The 16,006-nt window shown below is 40.6% G+C and overlaps 1 protein-coding gene across 4 annotated transcripts in view; it reads right to left on the bottom strand.

Annotated features, from left to right (window-relative positions):
- The window catches only part of LOC127353164 (extended synaptotagmin-2), a 51,830-nt gene that overhangs the window by 16,937 nt on the left and 18,887 nt on the right, over positions 1 to 16,006 (bottom strand). For all 4 annotated transcript variants that reach the window (XM_051382250.1, XM_051382326.1, XM_051382408.1 and 1 more), the window contains exons 6-8: positions 15,454 to 15,526; positions 12,255 to 12,344; positions 2,381 to 2,436 (exon numbers count right to left, since the gene is read on the bottom strand). In XM_051382250.1, coding sequence (XP_051238210.1) covers positions 2,381 to 2,436; positions 12,255 to 12,344; positions 15,454 to 15,526 — 219 coding nt within the window. The remainder of the gene's footprint in view (positions 1 to 2,380; positions 2,437 to 12,254; positions 12,345 to 15,453; positions 15,527 to 16,006) is intronic.

Genomic DNA, 16,006 nt, shown 5'->3' with positions numbered 1-16,006 from the left:
TCTAAAGTTTGTTGCTGTGTCCCCTCGAGGTCGATGCTCAACTGAAGAAAGTCTGGAAACCCTTCTCCCAAACCTCCCCAAACATCACGTCCTTCCATAATCACGTTACTATAAATACCAACACTTAGCGGAGAGAAATAAAGGTCATAATCCATTCTGTGATCCGGTGGTTAAGGTAATGGTTTCAGCAGAAGGGCCTGAGAGCCTGAGAGTCCGCCCTGGCTGCGCGTCCACTGGGAACCTCTCTTCAAAGCTCCGGCTTCATTTTGTCATTATACCGTGCGGGAAGGATGTGCTCCTGCACGCTCCAAAAAGCACCGAGTGCTCGGCGGGTTTTCAGTTTTCCTACTGTTCTGGGTTCAGAGTAATCAGATGTGATATTTTCTGACATGGACTAAAAAAAAAAAACCTGCTTCACTCTCTAACCTGTTACCACAGCGGTTCAACCCACAGCAGCTCTCTCCGGTTCGCTATTAAAGTGTTGAACCAGCAAAACTGGGCTGATTTTAAGTGAAATATCTGAAGGTGTAAATCTGTGTGTATTTCCATCCACTACTGAACCATTATGCTAATATATTCTAGTGGACATGGCACAGTTACATAATTAATGGTGCACCAGTATCACACTTAAAGAAGTTATGTCATTTATATTTGTATTTTGGGCTTTCTGGTGGAGTGGAGGCTGCAGCAGCTGGAAGAAGAAGCAAGTACAACGACATCAATGTCTTTTTATTGTATCTCTGGTATTCCTACTTTTATGTTTATGCAGGAGTCAAACAGCAATATCTGCTGTACTGTGTTGTGTTTTATATTTCAGCTCATATGTTGGACTAAAGAGAGAAAGAACCAGGCAGTTAGAAAGAGCTGAACCGTGGATGTATAATGGGAACTAGATAATGGGTTTGAAGATGGCTCCTATTCACAACTCTAAAAAAGCTTTTTCCTCTTACTGGTTTGCACTACACATGAGCACTGACGTCTCTTTCCAGAGCCTTTCCCACAATGAGACGAGTTCACACAGAGATAAACTGATTTTCTAGGGTCTGAGAAAGCAACAAATAAATATTAAGTAAGTGTAAGTGATTCAAGGTCTCAGTTTTGTAGATGTCTCTTTATTAAAGGGACTCTTTGGGGAGATGCATAAAAGGTCACTTGTAAGTTTTTGACCTCTAGTAGCGCTACGGAGCAGTTTCTCTGAGTGGGTTCCTCTTTAGTTTGTCTTGCGTCGTCGTAGTACACATTTCTACCAATGGTTTCACACTATTCCACTGATCTAAAGGCAGATTTAATGTGGCAAGAAAGGCAGCGATGCACAGGAAACGCCTCGGAGAGGAGAAGAGTTATCGCTGGTGTAAATGGGTGTTAACACAACGCAGGTTTCAAATGTCAAAAATCTGCCTCAAGGATACACAAAATGTGTTTCTGAGAGTGAAACTGAATGTAGAAGAACTCCTTAGGGAAGATTTCCTGGAACTTAACGGACAAACTCTTCTCCGATAGAACAAACATGGAAGAAAACTGAAAACGCAGATGGCGACTAAGGTTGTTCAGAGGTATGTAGAAAGGATTCTTGTGGTTTAAGAGGAATGTAATATAATAAGGTGCGTCTGTGCTGCTCAAATTCCTTTGTCGGTTGATTAGAATATGAAATAAGTCACACATGGTTGATGCTGAACGGCACTGTGTCTCATTTAAAGGAGAAATTACAATGAATACGCTGTAAACTCATTAACAGGCATCAGAGTGTGTCCAAAGCTCACAGGTAGGTTTCAGCTAGAGCCTGATCACATGACGCTAAATCATACAATATTTTCTAGTGGTAATATTCCCACAATGCAATGCCAGAAAAAAAAGTCTGCAAATAAAAGTTTACACAGAACTAAACTATGTGTTTTTATGCCACATATAGCACACTGAGACCCAAACATAGGGTGTGTGAGGACACGTCCACACAGAGACAAAATAGACACAGGAATGACATCATGTCTCTATTACACACACCCACACACACACACACACACACACACACACACACACACACACACACACACACACACAGCTGCTCTCTCTAATAGCCAGCTAGCTCCCTGAGGAACTGTGTGAGGCCACCTGGCCATGATATCAAAGGAATCTGTGTGTGTGTGTGTGTGTGTGTGTGTGTGTGTGTGTGTGTGTGTGTGTGTGTGTCCAGGATGTGGCTGCTCGGCTCTGAACAACACAGTAAAATTATTAATTCTAATTAAAATCAATGGAAGCAAAGACCAATAAAAAAATCACACAGACAGACAGCAAATGAGAATGCACAATTTCCAGAAAACACACACACACACACACACACACACACACACACACACACACACACACACACGCAGTTACTTACTTGACACCGGGAATGTCCAGCATGTTCGTGAGTCCTGTCCAGTTGATGTCCAGCAACTGAGAGAGAGAAGAAATATGAACTAGAAAATTCCTAAAGCAATTTTGATTGTGCCTTGCTCTGGCCCATATGTTAATACCATGTCTACGTCAACCGCTAATCGCTAGCTGTGCGCTAATCCTAGCTAACAGCTCATCGCTAGCTCTGCGCTAATCCAGCTAAGTCAACCGCTAATCGCTAGCTAAGTGCTAGCTTTGGTTAATGTGTTTAATTGTATTATGCTCCTGAAGAAGTGCTAATGTAAATTAAGGAACAGCTCATAGTAGGTAAAATATTTAAGGTGTATTGTTCTTATTTTGTGTTAATATTAAAATCATTCAGCTTTAAATAGTTTGCTTGTTAGCCACCTTCTAATTATCTTTAGCTAGCCAGCTAGCGCTAGATTATTAATGCCATGTAATCCTCCCTATAGCATATTGATAACCTGTCATCCTCCTTAGCTAGCGCTAGCATATTAATATCATGTCATTCTCTTTAGCTAGCTAGCTAGAGCTAGCACACATAAACACATAAACCAAAGCTAGCGCTTAGCTACGTGCTAATCGCTAGCTAACCGCTAATCGCTAGCTAAGTGCTAGCTTTGGTTAATGTGTTTAATTGTATTATGCTCCTGAAGGAGTGCTAAAGTAAATTAAGGAACAGCTCAGAGTAGGGTAAAATATTTAAGGTGTATTGAACTTATTTTGTATTAATATTAAAATCATTCAGCTTTAAATTGTTTGCTATTTAGCCGCCTGCTAATTATCTTTAGCTAGCCAGCTAGCGCTAGCTTATTAATGTCTTGTCATTCTCTGTAGCTAGCTGTGTGTGTGTGTGTGTGTGTGTGTGTGAGCAGGCTTCGGTTGTCATGGCAATCAGGGGAGCCCACAGCAGCTGGCACTCTCTCGTCTCTAACTCCTCAGAGAACAGAAAACAATTAAAACGAATCCCCTCAAAACATGGCCAGGAACGACCAAATGAAACCGAAAACCGTGGGCGTCGCATCTTGTTGACTATAGCGCTGCCAAGTTTTAGTGGTTTAAGTTAAAAAGTACCTGGGAGATGAGAGAGAAGAGGTTCAACGAGCGTCTTTCAAGATTTGTCATCTAAAATTAACATGGGAGTAGATGGGGCCGTGAGAGGGCGTTGCTGGCCATCAGTGCGCCTCCCGCCAAAACTATTTGTCTGACAGCTTCAACAGTGGTATCACTGCGACCCCAACGAATTTACCTACGTTTCTATCTATAAATTATTTCTGTAGATAAATTTGTGGCCATGACAGCAGTGTTTCTCATTTAAAACCCCAAAACCTTATAAAATATACTAAATAATTCCTAAAAAAACATATTAATAATACATATAAATAAACACCATAATAAAATATTAATATTAAACTTATTTTGGTTAATATTAAACTGACAGCTCGTGTTTCATGACATTTATAATATATAATATATATAGTTTTAGTCTAGTGTGTAGTTCATCGTATTCTCATCCGCTCCTCACCGCTGCGTCATGAGTCAGCAGAGCAGCCGAGGAGCTTAACTCTAATTCAATCGACCCGATGATCAATACGACCCGGGCAGATTGGGTTAGCTTCATACCGACAGGAAGTATGCGGTACGGTACCCGTCTCACTGTCTTAGGACATTACATTAACAGATAAACAGCTGTTAGATGCTGCAGTAGATGAGAAAGGGAATATTGACCTGCTGATGGAGAATATTAATATTAATGAGCATTAATCTGCTTTTACTGCAGCAAACATCTCCTGATAGAACTTTAAATGAAAGGTAAGTAAAGCAGCTGAGATTCACCTGAGAGACTTTAAAGGGTTCTCTGCATGTACACACTGGGAACCATTGGAAATAAACACAGGAAGAGCCAGGGATCGAAAACCCTGCATCGTGGAACCGAATTCAACGCCTTCATGGCCGGGACGTGGAACCCTTGTGCTTCGGACGCCTATTTTCAATCTTTTAAAAAGCTGAGTGGTTTGCTTTATCTCCAGTTAACATTCAGAAATCTCCAGACGTTTGGTAGACAGAGATCTCTGATCTTCTGGTATCGCAATACTAATTTATGAGCGTCTGTGTGTGATGTCCTCGACTGCAAACTCTCCAAAAAACTCTAAACTTTAATTCCAACAATGTCTATAACCTCTCGGGTGGATAACAAAGAAAACAAACCCGGCTGACAGAGAATCCCATTAAAATACTGAACTGTAATGGAGTCTATAAAAGACACTGCTCACTACAACGCTTTCACAATTTCAATAATTCAACATAAGCTGTTCATATTGACTTTTCAAACCCTGCGAATGAGCCCTCGAGTTGTTCAAGAACAAACAGAACAGACTACACAGTGATAGGTGTAGGTGTATTTGTTGGCATTACCCAGAAAACAACGTGCAGATCAGAGTTTGCACAGGTGAACAGAACCCCTGCAGGCAGTAACCCATCCCCCACACCCAGTTTCATACAGGAAACCTCCACACAGCCAGAGTTCTCATATTCAGAATGGGAGCTTACCCTGGTTTTCTAACCCAGTTACCATGAGGCTTATGTACTTCCACATAAAAACTGGGTTACCTGAGGAACCGGATTATGAGGAACATTATGTCACTGGGTCTGACCGGAACCTCCAGCAGTCATTAAGGGAGGCTCAATCACAGCAGCGATACCTGACAGACCCACTGGATACCACAGTTACTGCTGCTGTTATATTACCAGCCACAGTTGTAGCAGCAGGAGCAGCAGAGGTGGAGTAATAAGAACAGTAGGTACAGTAGTAATGGAAGACAAAACATGGCCAAAAGTATGTGGACAGCCAAACATTGCACCCATCCAACATTATATTAAACTGAATATTTTGGGGACAGTTGTTCTCTGATAAAACCTTTATGGGCTGTGGAAACTGTGACTGTTTTCTGATGTTGTGAAGATCAAATGACTAATCTATAACACAAACAATTGTTTGTTTACGGATGTTAAGGGACTCTTTGAAGCTAATGCACAGCAGCATTCAGCAGTTCATTAAAAGGATAGTGTTATTTATGTTGAATACAATTTAATTAAATATGACCTTCATTATTTTACGCTTGACTTTGCATGTATTTGTAATATCATTAAATATGTTGTGATATTTATAGCTAAATATTGGAAAAACCTTAAGATTGTGATATATTATTATAGTAATATCTAATAATATTCATAATTAAGACTGCACAATACAGTAAAAAGATTGTATGGTGATTAATTTGACAGATATTGCGATGTGATTCACAATGTTCACTGAAAAATCTATTAAAATCCTGATGATGTGACATTTTAAATGGATAGCACATTATGGAGCGTCCATTTGTGAGTCCACATGATTTTAGGGCGGGTGTATAAGTCTGGATGGTGAGCGAGCAGCGACTACCCGGCCTGAGACAGGGAGGCTCTCCGTCCCTATAATCAGGACTATTTGATTTTCAGAGAGTAAACAAATCGATCAGAACTGATTTGTACGAGTATCTGTTTCATATTGGGAACCAGCTCTCAGCCTGCAGTGCTCCTGCAGAGGACCTGGACCCACTGCTGGTCGCCGTTCAATCATCTCCACACACACACACACACACACACACACACACACACACACACTGCACCGTCTGGCTCACGAGACAATCAGCAGACTCACGTTGGGAAGGCATCCAGCTGAAAATAACACGAGTCCGCCGCCGACCATAAAAGGAGTGTGAGCACGGCGCCGGCTGTCAACGTTAACGTATAATGTGGACTTAATGTGGAAAGACCCGATGTCAGCGAGTTTGTGTGTTAGAGCACATCACTGACATTGAAAGGTGGAGGGATCTGTGTATGAGTAAGGAAGGAGTGTGTGTGTGTGTGTGTGTGTGTGTGTGTGTGTATGTGAGTGTGTGTGTGAGTGTGTGAGAGAGATTAAGAGTGACCACAAAGTTGAAAAGGTTATAAAAGAGGCTTAAAATGTCAAATGCTGGAAGCTGTTAAGGCTGAAGTAAATGAAGAGCAAGAAACTGCTGAAATATTTCTGTAAATATCTTAAATATCGTAAAAGTAGCAATAAAACAGTGTAGAAATACTCAAAATCTTCTCAAAGTACCAAAACTCATCTGCAGAATCATCCATTGTAGAATAATATAGATTATATTAATGGATTATAATTATTGATGAATGCATGAGTGTATCACTTTAGTGTTGCAGCTGGTGAAGGTGGAGTTAATGTTAATCCCTAGAAACTCTGCTGGATCTGAAGTAAAGACCTGCAGGTGGGAGATGAGCAGCTCTCAGAAGAAAAGGTTAAATCTTAATCTAAGATCCCTGAAATAGTAGTTTTCTACAGTGGTACAAACCAAACCCTGGCTCTAGATAGGGCCACTGTAGTTTCTCCTACTCACTTGGAAGGCACACTGGTCCTTTAAACAGAACTGATAATGGACTATGGACTTTTTAAAAAGATGTTTGTAAATTCTGCAGAGCAATTTAATGTGAAAGGTCACCTATTTAGTAAAGCCTGTACTGTAAACACCAACATGTTGTCCTCACTGTGCAGAGACTGAAGCCTCAGGCAGTCTGGTGTAAGATTACTGAAGTGTTTACAGCAATAAAAGTCTCTCCATTACATAATCACTGCGAGGTCTGTCTCGGCCCTTTGAAACAACTAACGATGAGTGTTCTGGTTGTTCTGTATTGTTCCTGTTCCTTTAACGAATTATTTATTTAAGAGAACAACAGTGTAAGTCAACAAATGCACAAAAACCTCCAGAGTTCAGCAGCAGTAAATGTTGAAACGTTTCGGTGGTTGCTCGCCGCTCCCTCTCATTTAGTCTTGCAGACGGTATTTTGTACAGACTTCCTTCTCATTTTCCCGCCTGCAGTGTAGATATTCAGAGCAGTGGGGCAGCTGCCTTTCATCTGTGTGTGTTCAGCAGTGTGTTTGTGTGTGAGGACGGGAACGTGGTTGTGTTTGTATGTGTGCACGAAGACTGTTTGGACCGTCTACAGTCGCTTATAGAGGCTACAACATGCGGCGTAGCACAAAACGGCGTATTCTGTGGGTATAATGGCTCACCAGCACCACCGATATCAGACGTACAATAAAGCCTCGAGGACCTTTAACCCAACATCCAACAGGAAGTCGGAAATTTTTAATTTAGTGGTCATCTTGCACTTGTAGTTTAACAAACTCCTCCTAATGATTTGATCGGATAGGCTTAAAATTTGTTCAGTGTACTCTAAAGACCATCACGATGTACAGTTATCAAACTTTACTCGAAGGGCGTGTCCGTGGCGTGGTGCCAAATTTGTTGTAACTTCAGTGTAATTTGTCCAACCTGCACTAAAATGCACACGTTTGATAAAAGTCCCGTCCTGAACACATCTACATGCAAATGTTCAGGTATAGTCATAGCGCCACCTGCTGGAAACAGGAAGTAAGCCTTGTATGGCAGTCATGGTCTGATTTACGGGACATTTTGAGTGGTGTGCGAGTGATACACTAGAGTACGGCCCATTCACTGCTTTAATTTGTTGCTTTTACATTGCCAAATTTCACTTAACTTAGTTGAATTAGCGAGCTAACGAGCACTATTCAGACTTCATTCCAAAAACAACCCTGTTCTGGAGCATTTATCTCAGTTATCTGTCCAGAAACAATACACAAACCAAGAGGGTCTTTAACTCGTCCAGTTTGCACTCAACAGGCAGGATTTTTGGTCATTTAAAAAATTCCAGTCAGCAGGAAAAAACAGGCAGTTTGTGTTTTCTTGTCTGCGAGCCGGCGACTGCAAGAAATTGTGTGAAGGTTAACCTATCAGTCAGGTTTCCTTTGTCAGTCAGATCTACAGGAAACACATTGTAGGACAAATTACCAAGAACAGGCCTAAATATCTTTAGTTGTACGGGTCAAGCTCCTAAAACGCTGGATCCTACACTTCCCATAATATAACTCCATTGTGTCTTTACATATATCCTTCCTTCCTGGTGGGTGTCCATGTTTTTAATCCATATATCTAGTTTGTAACAGAGTTAAATATTTAAAGCTGGGCTGCTCGAGTGTTGTTACTCAGACTTATCCTCAGAGGGGAAAAGCTTCCTCCAGAGCTGTAGAGGGACGCCCTGTATCTATAGCACTTACTACGACCAATAAACTGCTCTCGGTGTGTGAAATTGGCTTCTCTTTAATCTTTATGTGAGACTTTCCCGTAACCTCGGTGCAGATATGTGACAAATTGAATGTACAGCACATGTGACCGCTGGCGTGTGAGCGTATGACTTTCTGTGGCCTAGTTAGCGCTCTAGATGTAGACCACAGTGGACCACAATGCCGCTGTGCCAGAGTGGCACAGGAAGACAATGAAGGCAGTGGGAGGGATTTCACAGAACGAGTCTTATAAAAAAATAACTGTCACTAAAAACAATGGTACATAAGATATAATAATAATGCTTTACGTTTTATTGTACACTTTCAGTTTTGGTTTTAAAATTCTCTGAAGGCTCTTTGATGACGGTGCTGGTTGTCTTAGAAACCATTTAAAATACATAAACAACCCTGTTTCATTCATTTTCTAATCTGTGAGAATTACTCAACATAGATATATAATGTTTACTGCTAACCAAGCTAACCACAATGCTAGCTGCCTGGAGCCAATGTGTTGTTAATGCAATATTCTAAATAACTGTTAATTGGGTTAACTGACTTTATGTTTATGTTTACTGGATTATTTATCGTGTACTTCATATTGATCTTTCACTGGTGACACTTCCTGACACAGCTAGAAAACACTTTGGTGAATCTTGTTGTTTCAGTGTCTCAGTTTTCAGTTTCACATTAAAAGCCTCCAAGGTTTTAATGGAAGCATTATTGGAAGTGTGTTTCGCTCGCTGCGTAGCTGAAGTGAAGGCAGAGCAATATGTCATCTACAGCGAAAATTAACCAGGTGTGGCTGACAGAGATTTTGAATACAGTTGGATTTGTTTCCTGTGTCAGTTCAAACTTCCTTTATAGAGACATTTAAGCTCCGAACACGATACAGGAAAGGGAACTCCAATTCATGCTATGTTTTAAATAATAATCTTGTGTCAAAGTCCGTTTACCTGCTTTTTTCTGGAGCATTCAACCACATCTAAAAAGAAGAGATGACTCAGTCATGGTGAAGACAAATGACAAAAAAACCCCGAATGACACACATTTAGTTAAAAGCTCTGGAAAAACACAGTCAGTATAACTGGAGTCAAGATTATTTTGTTGAGCTACTATTTCAAAGAATTAGAATGAACTGTTAAGCTCATTGACTACTGCAAGGACAAAAAAACATCGATAATCAAACTATAAGAACTTTAATATAACCACAGATTGTTTATATGAAACCACAGCAGCAGTTTGTTCATTCATCCTTAAACAGATTTCCACATAGAGGGCACTCTTTAAAGAACTTTGAACCTCATTGCTGACAAGATGTACAAATAATACATTCCAGATAAAACCAGACAATGACTGGTATGTGAATCTAATGACATCGCTGAAACAATGCACCACAACAATGCGCCACGCTTACCAGTCAGCTCAGGAAGAACAAAGTTATCTCGACGACTTAATAAACTAACTGTTGGCACAGAATGTCACCGAACGTGTTAAAGACATCCAAAATAGTCAAACAGTTCAACAAAGCTGCAGGAAGCTGAAGCTGCGTTCAAGTTGGAACATGTAAAAGCTGCTTTAGTGTTACTTTAAACAGCACAGACTCCCATATGGTTGGGATTTAATGACACAACTAAAACTATAAAACCACAGGGAATATTTAAAGGTCAACGTAACTGCAGTTCCCATTGGACTGATAGCAGCAGGGCTCATCCAGTCATTTGTGAAACAGACAATCCAGTGAAAGATACCTCCTGTGTTTTTATGAAAACAGAAATATCTTATTATATTAATACCGTGCTAATATAACTTGACTAATTCACCTGTAATGAGTTTTTCCTTTCTTTGTGACGTGTTTAGATGCTTTTTCAGCTAAAAATTCAATTATGTTTTGAATCGTAAAATGTTCACCATATACAGTACGACTGTGTTTGGGGCACTTTGGTTTTAGGGTTTGTTTAAATTTTTACAGAACACACTGAAACAAGAATAAGAGTTGCCATTGATCCTGCAGGTATTTGGTTATAAAGAAAGTAAATGCAAGTATTGAAAATTTTAGATCAGATGATGACAACCAGATTAACAAATATCCCCCCCACCTCTCTCCTCCAATTGCCAATTAAAGGCAATAAAAACCTCCCAAAAATATATATATGAAAATAGTTTTTTTTATTTCAGTCTGTAACAAAGTGAAGGACCGACAGATAGACGGATGTTGCCATCCCTCGAGCTACACAGCTAACATGGCTGTAAATTAAGTTAAAACAGTTTAACAAAAACTATTAAACCCTCTACTGAACCGTTGTGGTACGACATCAAACGAAAACAAAAGCAAGACACTGATCAACAATCAGCTGATCCAGGCCTCCAGGACACATTTCAGCATTAGCCAACACTCAGAGATAAGCTGGCTGATGCTGAGTGACACCGATACTCGACTTCCTGAAGAGACACCAAGTGGTAAAACGTGTTGTTTTGACTGTTATTTATCTTCCGATATTGTTTGGTTTGTACTAAAGTCAGCGTGTGATTTTATAGTGAACCAAACTGTGGTGTTTTTAGTTATTAATATTTAGTTTTCAGTCATTAGAATATAGCGGACAGGTGGTTATAGCACTGTAAGGCAGTTTAGTGAGCGGTGTTTGGACAGCATGGTGCCAGGTCAAAAGAAGATACACTGCAGACTCAGTGGCTGAGAAACTTGGATCTTTAGGTAACTATAAGGAGCAAGACAAAACTCCCATTTAAAGGCACACTATGCAAGATTTTTACCTTAATATAACAGCTTCGAAGTCATTTCGATGGTAAACGAACTCGTAGTATAGAGAATCATCCCGATAGCAAAGCTGGAGAGGGCCAGCAATGCAAGTCTGAAAGGGGGCGTCCCGCCACATCTCGCGAGATTCACAAATTGCTTTACGGCGCGAAGTCACATACATCAGAGAAACCCCCAGTACAGTGACAGTACGCCACCAAACAACCCGGCCTATATCTGATGTGACAGAAGTGGTGTCAGTTCCTTTGTGGCATGAGATGTGAAGATGCATCAACTCACCTAACAACAACGCCTAAACAGCGGCTTATCAGTGAACTCCACCCAGATGCAGAAGATACAAATGAACACAATCTTTCTGGACGCCTGGTGCAGCACAAAAATACATCCAGACCAAATCCTGAAATTATTTCCCCTCTCTTCCGATAATCTGAACCTGAGTTTTCCTCACGCTGACAGTTGATGATAGAAGAAAAAGATAGAATCATTCTTGGCTGCAGACTTCTACTGGTAAAACCCCACAAATGTTAAAACTGATGTCTCCTTCTAACTTCAGACTGAAAATGCATTTTTATGGAGGAGAACTTTAAAAATTCACCGTTAAAAATTCTGTTTGAGGCTTTTGATGGTGGTTCTCTTTTCTGTGGGTACCACCAGTATCAAAGTCTGAATCTGGAAGATGAAATGTGCTGGGCACAGGAAGGAAGAGAGCAGTCAGAGAGAAGGAATGCACTGATAAAGGGAGGTCTGGGGCCGGGCAACGTTCAGGAAGTGGATGTTGTTTGGTAGAAGTGTAATCGGCTGGGTCTGCGCAGTATATGTCACTGCAACATCTCTGCTAGTTATCACACCAAATTCTGTAACTTCTGTAAGAAGGGTCGGGGGTTCAAAGGTCAAAGTACTCACCGGTTTCTTGAGGAAAAAGACGGACAGGGCTCCGATCAGAGGCATGTCCCCCAGCAGAGGCTCCATCACGACTCTCATCGTTCCGTGAAGCTGCACAGACGACAACAAACATTAAGAACCAGTCAGTAAGCTCTCAGTGAGTCTGCTGTGTGTTTCAGTGTATCTCCCTGCAGCCTCAGATCCTCGGGTTCCTCAGTCCCGGCTCAGGCTGTTCCCTGCCCCGAGGGTCTGAGGCTGCTGAATTGGTGACAACTTTTAAATCACTTCTTAAAACATATCTTTAAAAACCATATATTAGTGATGGGTATTTTATGCTTTGAATTTTGTATCTTACAACTGTTTAAAACTATTTTGGTTTTGTTTTATCTGTTCTATTGTTGGTACTTGTTTTTTTATTCTTTTAATTCTGCCTCACTTCTGTGTGATTAAATTTCTCTGACTTTATTTTGCCTTATTGCCTCCTGGAATGTATTTAATCCTGGCTCCATGTAAGACACTTTGTACATTTGATTTGAAAAATGCTGTATAAATAAAGTTTATCATTATTATTATTTATGTTCATTGTCTTTTTAAGATGCTCACTGTGTCAGAACATCGTGATCGAGGTGCTTTTTGTTCCTGCAGTGAGTGGGTTAAGGAGATGTTTCAACCACTCATTGCTTGTGATCTTTAATGACCGGCATGACCCTGAAAAGGGAAGGAAAGGCCAGAGATGGACACAGGCGATAAGGAATTTCCACAGCCATGGTTTCAACACACTGTGTTCAAATGTTCTTTAAACACAAGCAGCAATACAAGAACTTAATAATTTAACATATGACTAAAATCAGAAACGATCTGATCAGAGAAAAAGCGAACAGGACTATAAAAGAGTTGGAACCAAACAACCCTAGAGGTTTGATAGTCAACCCGACTCGTGAGGCGTTTCACACACAACTTTCACTCTGGCTGAAATGATTGTTTTCTTAAAATACGTGTGGGCCTATGTAGAGAAGGGTGTTATGGGTAACAAAGAGTTGACGAAGCCCCTGAGTGAAACACATTGCTCTAATCAGTGTTAATAAAAGCTCCTCAGTTACATCTGTAAGTGTTGAGTGTGCAGTCTCCTGTGGTTTGTGTTTTTACTGTAAATAAACTGTTGTACTGGCCTGAGTGTAAAGCAAGCTGATGTTGGTGATATAAAAAGGAAAAATTACCCTCACGCACATCCACCTACGTGCACCCTGAAGAAGCCTGTTCCCGCCTTACCACACAGCCGTACCGCTGTGGTGTTTGCGTCCTGCGGCTCGCCGGTGTTTCTCTTTAACGAGTGACGCTGATAACTGGTGAATACGTTAACTAACTGGCAACTTTATTCGGATGAAAGTCGTCAGTTAACAGGGTCATGACCCAGGAGGCCGAGGGGGTGCAGGTACTGAGGATGAGACATTATTCTTACTTATAAAGTATAAATTGTTGGTAACAGAGCTGTTGATCCATCCTTAGTCACAGCGACCCCGCCCACATTTTCACTTGGGTGTTAATTTCAGACCCTGTTCTTTGTTTTTGAGAGTACCCGAATATCCTCCGTCTATCTTTTAATGCTGTCTCGAATCTTCATTTCTCTGTTTTGTAACTTCACTTAATTTTGTAATGAAATCTGCAACGTGTCGGCGTCATGCCTTTCATAAAAACAAGGCCAAACCCTTCATCAGACATTTGGCTGCTCCCGCCGATATCAGACTGAAATACTGGCATTGTGGTGGAGTCGAGAGGTAAAATCTGGGCTCGAATCAGTCAGCAAAAGAAAAGCTCTCGAACGAAAGAAAGGGATGATTATAGCAGAGGAAAAAGAACCGGAGCAGGTCGAACTGAAATCACAAACAACGGCTGATAATTGTGAAGAAAAGTGAATGTTTCCCCGCGGAGCTGCAGTGACTCAAACCTCAGATATGTAGACTGCCCGTCTGCAGCACCAAATTTGGTCCTAACTCACTCTGAGTAATCAAATACCAACATTTTGCTCATCAGAATGGGTGCTGTGGAAAGACTGAAGATAGCTTTTCTGTGTATCCCCTCCTGCCCCGGATGAGGACTCTTTATAAACCCCGTGCAGCAGATTATCCTGCATCAGGATCCATTTAACCAGAAGATGAAGAAGAAAGTTACTGATGCAGTCTGACATTTAACAGGAAGAAAAGCCTTCCTACATTATGACTCATCACTCACGATGAGCTCTAAGTTAACATCTTTAGTGTCTGATCTACTTATTTCTCTGCAGCAGCCTATGAGAAGCTGACAGCGACACACAGATATTTACTCGAAGTCGTTTCTCTCTGTAAATCTGTCAAACTCTCCTCTACACTTTCTCTCTCTCTCGCTCCCTCCCTTTCTCTGATCCCTGAACAGCAAATATGGCCTGATCCCTCTGCCAACAGCTGAGTGGATAACGTCTCCTTTATCAGTCCTGAGTCAACACATTATGTACAAATGTCTCTGGAGAGGTCACAGGTCAGTGCAGGGGTCACGGTCGAAGGAATGAGGGCTACCACCAGTAAAGGGCCACTTCTGTCTGACAGACTCTTTTTTTCTATGAATTTGGAGTTATAGCTCAGTTTTTGAGGGTTTTAAACATTGGTCATATACATTATTTGTCTCCCTGGTATTTATATGAATTATTTTCAATTTTTTAGATTTATAGATTTAAATATAATTTATTGTTGTTAATGTTGTGTTGTTCTTTATTGTTCTATACTCTTAAAATTAGTCTTAAAATGCTTGTTCTTTGTTCCATTGATGTTTGATGAGTTTCAATGTGGTTCAATTAGTTTTAATTAACTGATTTAAACTCAGTCAATCTGTTTCATTATTACTTTTATAGTATCTATAGTATTCTGATACTGCTGAAACAACGTGTCAGTTAATAAACAGTATTAAAATGGGTTGGTATGGTTACTGTTTCACTGATACCTGACACGGCTTACAGAGTATCTTCACATGACATTAAAATATGTGTTCATTCATTTTCTATTCAATATAATTAATGAACTCATAGTTTCAGCACTAAGTGAAACAACAGAGCTGCGTCTGTTAGTTAATCTAGTAACGGAGCAGGAAAGAGAAGAGACCTGCCACTTCCTAATTCACTCTGTGTGAGCCTGGCTGACAAAGCTCATGACACGGCATAAAACGGCGTGTAACATCCACACTGCCGTCGTACCTGGATGCTTTTGATTCCAGCTCTGCAGTAGTATTTCTTGATGTCCACGTCGATCTCCGTGTTCCCGACAAAGCTGAAAGGAGGATTAATGATATAATGTGAAAGAGAAGGATACATATCGTACACTCATGGCTTCATGTTCAACAGAAAGACTTTTATTCTGAAAGGAAAAGGCTGGTGTTATTCTATTATTTTGTTATTGTCAACAAATCCCACTGACAGAAACCAACAATGTGCTCGTCTGTCTCTCAGTACTTTACCTTATCTGCTCCTCTCAACCCATTCGTGATTACTGAAGGTAGAAATCTTTAAAAACAGCTCGCAAATATGTTGTTTTTGTTTTTTTTAAGGCTCAGAAATGTCCTAAAAAAGCTTTGCACAAACGTTCCTCAAAATAAATAGTAAATAGTGCGTTTAAGACTATTTGCACTGCGACAATGGCTGACGAATCAAGCCTGCAGGTCTCTATATAGCTAATTTCCCCACTTATAACAACTGTACAGGGGTAGATTATTATATAACTCACCTGTATTTATAATACAGGTGAGGCGAC

This window comes from Dicentrarchus labrax, unplaced genomic scaffold, assembly GCF_905237075.1.
Source record: "Dicentrarchus labrax unplaced genomic scaffold, dlabrax2021, whole genome shotgun sequence".
Lineage (NCBI taxonomy): Eukaryota > Metazoa > Chordata > Actinopteri > Moronidae > Dicentrarchus > Dicentrarchus labrax.
This window is presented reverse-complemented; position numbering and strand designations above follow the sequence as displayed.